General features: G+C 50.8%; 1 protein-coding gene across 1 annotated transcript; it reads left to right on the top strand.

Moving 5' to 3' along the window:
- Positions 1-1,364: 1,364 nt before the first annotated feature.
- LOC140846432 (uncharacterized) lies at positions 1,365-9,805 on the top strand. The gene is made up of 2 exons (XM_073222679.1): positions 1,365-4,461; positions 5,211-9,805. The coding sequence occupies exon 1, from the start codon at positions 2,825-2,827 to the stop codon at positions 4,382-4,384; it is 1,560 nt and encodes a 519-aa protein (XP_073078780.1). The 5' UTR covers positions 1,365-2,824; the 3' UTR covers positions 4,385-4,461; positions 5,211-9,805.
- Positions 9,806-10,113: the final 308 nt, after the last annotated feature.

Below are 10,113 nucleotides of genomic sequence, written 5' to 3'. Positions count from 1 at the left end.
CCTTCTTCTTTCTCACCATGGGTCAGACTCAGGCTACTCCTAAGAGTCTGATCCTCTCCCATTTCCCCAAGGTCAAGGAACAGGCCTTAAGTATGAGCCTTGGCATCAAGAAGGGTAAGCTCGACACCTTTTGCTCAGTCGAGTGGCCTTCCTTCGGAGTAGGCTGGCCGGCCCAGGGGTCTCTTTCTTTGGACCTTATTGGCAAGATCAAAGCCATTATCTCCCGGCCAGGTCCTGAGGGCCACCCTGACCAACTTCCCTATATTCTTGTCTGGGAAAATTTGGCCGAGAATTCCCCTTCCTGGTTGGAGCCCTTTTTGGTGGAGAAACCTCATACTGACCCACAAAAGACCTCCATCCTAGTTGCCCAGGAAAAATCAAAGCCCTCTGATCGCAGGGCCAGAAATCCTGTGTGCCCAAGTGCGCCGCCTGTCCTCCCCGACAGTTCTCCTCTTTACCCCCTCCTGCCGATTGAGCAGCCACCCCCGTATGCAGAGGAGAGGGGTGAAGCTGCCGGGGGGATAGAAAATGCGGCTAGGGAACCCAGCGGGAACCAGGCAGCTGCAGCTTCCCCAGATTCTTCAGCAGAAGGAGGCGGGAGGCCGGAAAGAGCTTCCTCACACTCCCCTGCCCTGGCCCCACGCTGGGCGCCAGGTAGAACTGGAGTAATGCAGCTAAGGTCTCGAGGGGCCAGGGAACAAGAAGGGGAGGCTCCCTCCTCCACCTCAGAAGGAGCAGTGCCAGTTCTGCCTGTGCGTGCCATCGGTCGTACCGGCATTGCTCAGCAATATCAATATTGGCCCTTTTCATCTAGTGACCTTTATAATTGGAGGACTCAGAATCCTCCCTTCTCAGAGGACCCCAAGTGTCTTATAGATTTAGTGGAGTCCATTATGTTTACCCATCATCCCACATGGGACGACTGCCAGCAATTACTCCGCACTCTCTTCACAACAGAAGAACGAGAGCGTATCCTCAATGAAGGCAGGAAAAATGTCCTCGGAGAAAATGGAAGACCCACTACCCTCCATTCCATCATCGACGAGGTGTTCCCACTTACGCGCCCAGATTGGAACTTCGGAACTGCAGAAGGTAGGGAGCGTCTCCGGGTCTACCGCCAGACTCTGATGACCGGTCTCCGGGCGGCCGCCAGACGGCCCACTAACTTGGCTAAGGTAAAAACTATTGTTCAGGGGGAAATGGAAAGCCCAGCCACGTATCTGGAAAGGCTGTTTGATGCTTACCGGCAGTATACCCCCGTAAACCCGGAAGCAGAGGAACATAGGTCAGCTGTAGTCCTCTCATTCATCAACCAGGCAGCCCCCGATATCCAGAGAAAACTCCACAAGCGGGAGGACCTAGGGGAGATCTCTATTAGAGAGCTGCTGCAGCAGGCAGAGAAGGTCTTCAATGCTAGAGAAACTCTGGAAGATAGAGAAGAAAGGCTGAGGAAAGAGAAATGGGTAATGCAGGAGAAAAATAGGAAGGAAGACAGAGAATTTCAGAAAAGGGAGAACAAGAAGCAGAGGGAGGAGATGGCCAGGATATTCCTGGCCGGGGTGAAGGAGGGCCCTAGGCCACCTCAAGGAACAGGACCCCGTCAATCCTGACTAGGACAAGATCAGTGCGCCCTGTGTAAGAAATATGGACATTGGAAGAGGGAGTGCCCTCAAAGGAGGGAACAAGGGAGAGGGAACCCTGTTAAGACCCTGCACCTAGGAGAGGAGGATTGACGGGGACGGGGCTCGGCACCCCTCCCCGAGTCCTGGGTAACCCTGTGCGTGGAGGGGACTCCCATTGGGTTTATGGTAGATACTGGGGCACAGTATTCAGTTCTCAACCAGGCCCACGGCCCCCTAAACCCAGGACGCACAAGTATAGTCCAGGGAGCGACAGGGTCCAGGAAATGTGCCTGGACTACTAACAGAAAAGTGGACCTAGGAAGGCATCAGGTCTCTCACTCATTCCTGGTCGTACCCCAAAGCCCCGCACCGTTGCTGGGCAGAGACTTATTAACCAAGGTCGGGGCTCACATTCATTTTGAACCCGAAGGGATAAAAATCATGGACAAAGAAGGGCAGCCCCTACAACCGGCGCATGTGTTAACTCTTTCCCTGGCCGATGAACATCATCTGTTTCAGGCGGATCAAGAAAAGGGGGGCCGGGGAGAGATAGACTCTTGGGTACAGAAGTTCCCTTCCGCATGGGCCGAGACCAGAGGAATTGTCTCGCTAAACACCTATCCCCAGTCGTTGTTCAACTCAAAGCCGCAGCTCTACCCATCCGGGTCCGGCAATATCCAATGCCATAAGAGGCTAGGAAAGGGATAGCACCCCATATCCATAGACTGTTAGAGACAGGAATCCTTAAGACCTGCCAATCTGCATGGAATACGCCTCTGCTTCCAGTGAGGAAGCCTGGCAGTAAAGATTATAGGCCAGTGCAAGACTTGAGGAAAGTCAATGAGAGGGTAGAAGACATCCATCCTACAGTGCCTAACCCTTACACCTTACTCAGCCACCTGCCACCCACGCATGTGTGGTATACTACTCTGGACCTGAAAGATGCCTTCTTTAGTATTCCACTCTCTGAAGTTAGTCAGCCTTTGTTTGCCTTTGAGTGGCAAGAGCCAGGGGGAGGAAGAAAAGGGCAGCTTACCTGGACTAGACTGCCTCAGGGCTTCAAGAACTCTCCCACCTTATTCAATGAAGCCCTAAGCCAGGACTTGGAGCCCTTTCGCAGGAGCCACCCCCACGTGACGTTGTTGCAGTATGTAGATGACCTGTTGCTGGCCACAGAAACCCGTGAAGAGTGCGAAGAAGCCATGGGGAACTTGCTGGCTGAACTAGGTGAACTGGGATATCGAGCCAGCGCCAAGAAAGCCCACATCTGTCAGAGGTCAGTAGTCTACTTGGGGTACACAATATCTAATGGGGCCAGGTGGCTAACACAGGCCATGAAGCAAACTGTCCTGGCTATCCCCATCCCTTCCTCACCCCGGGGAGTGAGAGAATTTCTTGGCTCAGCCGGGTTTTGCAGGCTCTGGATTCCAGGGTACGCAGAAATAGCCCGACCACTATATGAAGCAACCAAAGAAGGGCCGGGCTGGCAATGGACGCAGGAACAACAAGAGGCGTTTGACAGACTAAAAGAAGCTCTCCTCCGGGCCCCCGCCCTATCTCTGCCAGACCCAGAAAAACCCTTTATCCTGTTTGTAGATGAAAAGAAGGGAGTGGCTAAAGGAGTTCTGGCTCAGCAGCTGGGCCCGTGGAAGAGACCTGTGGCTTATTTGTCCAAGCGGCTAGACCCAGTGGCCTCTGGGTGGCCACCTTGTCTGCGTATCCTAGCAGCCATTGCTCTACTGGTAAAAGAGGCAGACAAGCTGACTTTTGGCCAAAATCTGAGAATAACAGCCCCACATACCGTGGAGGGGATCCTCAAGCATCCTCCGGGAAAATGGATGACGAACACAAGACTCACCCACTATCAAGGGCTCCTACTAGATTCTCCCCGAATCGCCTTCTCTGACCCGGTAACCCTAAATCCTGCCACCCTTCTGCCGGACCCAGATCTGACGACCCCCATCCATGACTGTAGAGATATCCTTTCCAAAATTATCCAGGTGCGAGCAGACCTGAAAGACACACCGTTACTGAACTGTGAGCTAAATTGGTATATGGATGGGAGCAGCTTTGTGCAGGAGGGGGTCAGGAGAGCAGGGGCAGCAGTAGTAACCCACGATGGGGAAGTTGTCTGGAGCACAGCTCTGCCCCCTGGCACCTCAGCACAGAAGGCGGAACTTATTGCTCTTGCTGAGGCCCTGGAAAGAGCAGAAGGAAAGCGGGCCAACGTTTACACAGATAGCAGATACACCTTTGGCACTGTCCATGTCCATGGTGCCATCTACCGAGAAAGAGGATTCCGTTCCGTGGAAGGGAAGGGACTGAGGAATCTGCAAGAAGTCCAAAGACTATTAGCTGCTGTTGAAAAACCTAAAGCGGTAGCAGTTATACATGTACCGGGCCACCAATCAAAGAAGACACCCGAGGCCATCGGCAACAGCCATGCAGATGCAGAAGCTAAGAGGGCAGCCCTCTCGGACTCTCTTGTGCTTGCGGCCCTCGAAATACCCATACCTGAACTGCCCGCACTGCCGCCCAAACCTGAGTATTCCCCTCAAGATCTTGAGTGGATTAGGAAACAAGTCCCGGGGGAAGTGTTTGGAGAGGGACATTGGGGTAGGGACCAGGAGGGTAGATTGATCTTGCCAGAAGCATTAGGACAGTACCTGCTTGCTAATCTGCATAAGTCCATCCATCTAGGTGGAAAAAAACCTGCTCAGCCTTTTCCAGTCTGCGCAGTTGGTGTTTCCCCACCAGAATGAGGTGACTCGCCAGATCATGAAAGAATGCAGTAGCTGTGCAATGCTAAGACCAGCCCCAAGAGGGCTGCACCCAGCAGGTACCCGGGAAAGGGGGAGGGCTCCAGGGAGGAATTGGGAAATAGACTTCACTGAAATAAAACCAGGGAAGTATGGATACAGGTATTTGCTAGTTATGGTAGATACTTTCTCTGGGTGGGTGGAGGCCTTTTCAACCAAGCATGAGACTAGCCAGGTAGTAGCAAAAAGATTAATTGAAGAAATCATCCCCAGATATGGGGTCCCTGAAGCAATAGGTTCCGATAACGGCCCGGCTTTCGTTAGCAAAGTCCTGCAAGGACTAGCCCTAGCTTTGGGAGTAGATTGGAAGTTACATCGTGCTTATAACCCACAAAGCTCTGGGCAGGTAGAGAGAATGAATCGGACCTTGAAAGAGACCCTTTCTAAATTGGTATTGGAGACTGGTGGGGACTGGGTGACTCTCCTTCCCTTAGCCATCTTCCGTGCTCGGAACTCCCCCTATGTACATGGTTTAACTCCATTTGAGATAATGTATGGGTCCCCTCCACCTATAACTCGACGAGTGCAGCTTCCCGATGCAGAGGACCCGGCCCCTGACTATCTGAATGTGTTGCAAGTTCTTGCTAAAGTGCAGCAAGAAATCTGGCCCCTGATCAGAGCATATTATGAGGGCGGGAAAATTCCGAGCCCGGAACATGGCATAGTCCCAGGGGATATAGTATGGGTCAAAAGACATCAAGTGAAGACTCTCGAGCCCAGGTGGAAAGGACCTTATGTTGTATTGTTTACCACCCCCACTGCTCTCAAGGTTGATGGTATCGCTCCCTGGGTACACCACACCCACGTTCGGAAAGTCCTGCCTCATAAAGACCCAGGCCCATAAGGAAAAGTGGAAGATGCAGCAGCATCCTGCCAATCCCCTAAAACTACACTTAAGCCGAAGATGAAAGAGATCCTGCTAATAAGCTCCTTAGTATGGATCTTCACGGGAGCCACATCTGTGGGGATCAGAGGCACCAACCCCCGTCAACCAAGGAACCTGACCTGGATGCTGATTGATAGTGACAATGGGGAAGTCATCAACTCCACACAACACAGTGCGCCAATCGGAACCTGGTGGCCTGACCTGTATTTCTGCTTTCGACAGATCAACCCCGTTTACCGATCCATCCCTCCAAATTTGGCTCGCTCCCATGGGTTTTATGCTTGCCCAGGAACAGGTAAAGGAAGGCACTGTGGGGGGGGGCATGACTTCTTTTGTGCCAGCTGGGACTGTGTAACCTCGAATGATGGGGATTGGAGATGGACAGTTACAAAAATCGATTCTGTCAAATTTACTTATGTCAACAAGGGCATCCCTCGTCACCAGCCTATGACCCTTTACAAAACCAAGGCTTGTGACAAAATGGACCAGGATTGGGTAAGAGTTCAATTCACTGAGACGGGCAAAAACACTGAGGTATCACGCTGGATAAATGGACTAGCGTGGGGAATAGTGTATTATAAATATGGGGGGCATGCTGGCTCGACCCTCATCATTAAATTAACCGTGTCAACTCCCACCGCTGCCGTAGGTCCCAACTCGGTTATAAATCCCCAGAAACCTTCAATCCAGGACAAGGGCCTGAGCAAAAAGGATGAGAAAATACTGACCAGAACGCTTGCTCCAGAGCCCACGAGAGGACCGAGTCCATCGACCTCTGGGTTATGGGCCCAGCACACCCCCTCCGGGTTAGATAATCCCATGTGGGGAATGGTGCAGGCAGTTGTAGAGACTCTAAACCACACCACTTCCTCCCTCACCGATCCCTGTTGGCTATGCTACCCAGGTTCACCCCCCTTCTATGAGGCGATCGGGATAAATGGCTCCTACACTATCAACAACTCCCATCCCACTTACTGGGATGGGAGACCGTGGGGACTTAAATCGCTCAAGTCTCAGTCGTTGGTACGTGTGTAGGCACAGTCCCGACGACCCAGAGCCAGTTATGCTCCTCCTATAATAACACTACGTGGGAGCAGGGAAAGTGGATTATACCCTCCTCGGGCTGGTGGCTCTGCTCAAAGACAGGCCTCACTCCGGCCCTATCCACCTCTGTGTTCAATGCTAACAGTGAGTTTTGTGTGCTGGTGGCCCTTCTACCTCGCCTAATGTATCATTCTCATGAATCTCTCCTTTCTTATTGGGAAGAAAGGCTGAGCCCCCACTGGAGCAAGAGGGAGGTTGTTACCGCCCTGACCATTGGGACCCTCTTCACCCTAGGGATGGCAGGGGCAAGCACAGGGGTTGCAGCCCTTGTAACTCGAGAAAAGGGGCTCACAGCCCTGAGGCTGGCAATCGACAGAGACCTAGAACAACTCCGACAGACAATATCAGACCTAGAGCAATCCCTCACCTCCTTGTCCGAGGTGGTCCTACAGAACCGAAGAGGCCTGGACCTCTTGTTCTTAAAGGAAGGTGGGTTATGCGCAGCCTTAAGAGAAGAGTGCTGTTTCTATGTAGACAAAACAGGTGCAGTCAGAGATTCCTTGGCCAAACTAAAAAAAGATTTAGAGAAGAGGCGTAAAGAATATGAAAGTAGCGAAGGCTGGTTTGAGTCTTGGTTCAAATACAAGCCTTGGTTTGCTACCCTTCTCTCGGCCGTTGTGGGGCCGCTCGTCATCCTGCTGTTGCTGTTTACGATTGGCCCGTGCATAATTAACAGGCTTGTTAAGTTTGTGCAGGAAAGAATTGACACTGTCCAACTCTTAGTCCTTCGTCAAAGGTATCAGGACCCATATGCCGCTGTGGAAGATTCCACAGTCTAATCAAGAAAAGGGGGGAAATGTAAAGGAGTGCAGAGAGCATTAAGAGTCAGGAAAAAGAACTAATAAAACTTAGCTAAACCTTAACAGCAGACCATTCCGGAATAGTAAAAGATTCAATGTCTAAACTTAGAGAGAGACCAGATCAAAGGAAGAGAGAGCAAGAGGCCAGCCAAGGGCTATTTGAATCCTAGTTTACTAAATCCCCATGGTTTACAACCCTGATATCCACCCTGGCAGGACCCTTGCTTATTTTTATACTGCTTCTCACTTTAGGTCCCTGTATCTTAAACCAGCTAATAGCCTTTGTTAGGGAAAGAGTGAGTGCTGTTCAGGTGCTAATGCTGAGACCGCAGTATCATTCACTCACACAGCAGGAAGAAACAAACATTCCATGATTGGAATGGTCAAAGGAAAGTGGGGAAATATAGAATCTAAGCATTAGTAAGATTAGTAAATTAGCATAAGCATAGCCATCTTAGAAACCTAGAAACCATTTTCTGAGAGTGTGACTCAGAGGAAAAAAAAAAAAAAAAAACCCTGGGCCTGGGTAAGGCCTTGAAAAACAAGTTAATCATGAGCACCAGGTGGTGGGCAGCTGTGACCCTTGGTCAGCTAACCTTGGTCAGTTAATCTTACATACCAAGCTTATCGTGCAGAACCTCCCTAACCATTGAGGAGTAGTCTTACCCTGCCCTTGCTTAACCCCAGGATATATGTCTTGCAAGAATAATGTATAGTTATAGAAAATTGCTATGAGTTAAGTGCTTTGAAATTGCTATATAAACCCTTGGCTCTGAGTGCTTGGGGTCCTTGTTGAGACCTGCTGCATCGGGCTGACTTGGACCCCAGCTAGCTGGCTGAATAAAGACTTTGCTTGAATTTACATCTCTATGCCTGTGTAGTTTGTTCTCTGGAGAAGCCTCGGAAGGGTGGACCCTAACAGTCCACTTCAAATCACATCAAAAGGATGACTCCCCCATAGCAAGAGGTAACAACAGAGCCGACAGAGTAGCCCGGTAAGTTGCCCTATCAGAAGACACACCAGACAACAATCCATCTGCCCTTGCAGTTTTAGCCTTATCACAAGACACCCTCTGCTCCCAGGACAAAGAGTCTCTCTTCCGCCTCTTACATGATCTGTTCCATCCCAGCCCCCAATCCTTGATCCGTTTTTTACCATCTTTTTTCCCTCTCTCTCCTGAAGACAAAACCCTACTTAACCAAATCACCTGCAAGTGCACCATCTGCCAACACACTAACCCTAATACCCCCCTCAAGTCCCGACCCTTCCTGGCTCATCAAGCAAGGGGTAATGTCCCCACTGCAGATTGGCAAATAGACTTCACTAACATGCCCCCTGTAAGGCGTACCAGATACCTACTCGTGTTTGTAGATACATTTTCAGGATGGGTCGAAGCTTTCCCCACCACTAACAAACGAGCGTCCGCGGTTGCCTCTATCCTCCTCACCCAGATCTTTCCTAGGTTCAGGATGCCCACTTCCCTCCAATCAGATACCGGCCCTGAGTTCACTGCCCAAATTATCCAGAACCTCTCAAGTCGCTCTCGCTCCCCTGGCATTTACATTGTCCTTATCGACCACAAGCTTTGGGAAAAGTAGGAGCCAATAGGACTCTAAAAGACATCCTGACCAAACTATCTCTAGAACTACACCTTGACTGGGTTCGCTTACTTCCCTTAGCTCTACTCCGCATTCGAGCCCTCCCAAAGAAACCTCCCTTCTTGTCGCCCTTTGAGATCATGTACGGCCACCTGATTCTATCCCCGGGGCTCCCTTCCCACAAAGGACCAATTCCTCCCAATATGGCCCTTCCACTACTCTCTCTCCTCCGCACTGAATTGTGGAAATATCAGGATTGGCTCCTTCCTGATCCATCCGCCTCCCAAAATCCTCCTGTCTTACAGCCTGGCCAACTAGTGTTTTATAAGCCACCAGAGGATCGGCCCTCTCTCACCCTGAAATGGGAAGGTCCACACCCAGTTATTCTCTGCACCCCCTCGGCCGCTAAGCTCTCACTGCCTGATAACTCTGTCACCCCTTGGATTCATATCTCCAGGTTGAAACCAATACCCAAGACACATCTTCTCTGGACAGTCAAGACCCATAAGTCACAATCCAGAGTCCTTCGGATACAGCCCAAGACACTGTCTACTCTACCACGCCTCATCCCTCTGATCCCTTGAAGCTCCGCATCTCCCGTGCACCCCCTTTGCCATCCATACCCGAATCATGACTTTTTCCTCCTTTACTGCTCTCTCGCTTTTTTTCCTCATTCCTATCGTCTTCCCCGCCACCCCAGCCTCCTTTGTATGGCGATTCAAAGTCAGGCAGACTTACACACAGCATCAAACAAAAGTTACTGCCCTCATTGCCACATCAGACTGCCCTCTGAAAGGCTGCTCTGAGCCTTTGTACCTCCACTTTCCTCCCTCCACCGAAGTGTTCACTTACAGCTACCTTTATTCTCCCTACCTCTGCTTCCTCTATGACCAAAGACAAGCCTATTATAAGCGATGGCAAGACACCTATGGGGGATGTCCCTACTGGTCTTGCACCATTCACTACATGGGTGACTTCCAGTACCCACAGTATTACTCCTCCAACCGTTTCATGAAATATCCCAACGGCTCATTCTCCTTATCAATACCAGATCCCTGGGACTCTCAATGGGCTGCTGGAGTCACAGCCTCAGTTTACTACGGGGGGGTCCTCGACCCCCCACGGTACCCTTCATATCTCTCAAGAGTATGTTCCCTCTCGCTCCCAGATCTCTCAAGTTGCATCAGATATCAGACATTCCGAGAAAGTCATTATCCAAACTCTTGATGGCACCTCTTCATCTTCTTATTCCTCCTACTCTTGGTTACAGCTCATTCAAGACA

Source organism: Manis javanica, chromosome 15 (genome assembly GCF_040802235.1).
Source record: "Manis javanica isolate MJ-LG chromosome 15, MJ_LKY, whole genome shotgun sequence".
Classification (NCBI taxonomy): Eukaryota; Metazoa; Chordata; class Mammalia; order Pholidota; family Manidae; genus Manis; species Manis javanica.
This window is presented reverse-complemented; position numbering and strand designations above follow the sequence as displayed.

Bases quoted from the DNA above. Each gene is read 5' to 3' on its own strand.
- LOC140846432 (XM_073222679.1), top strand. From the start codon at position 2,825: ATGGGGAACTTGCTGGCTGAACTAGGTGAACTGGGATATCGAGCCAGC.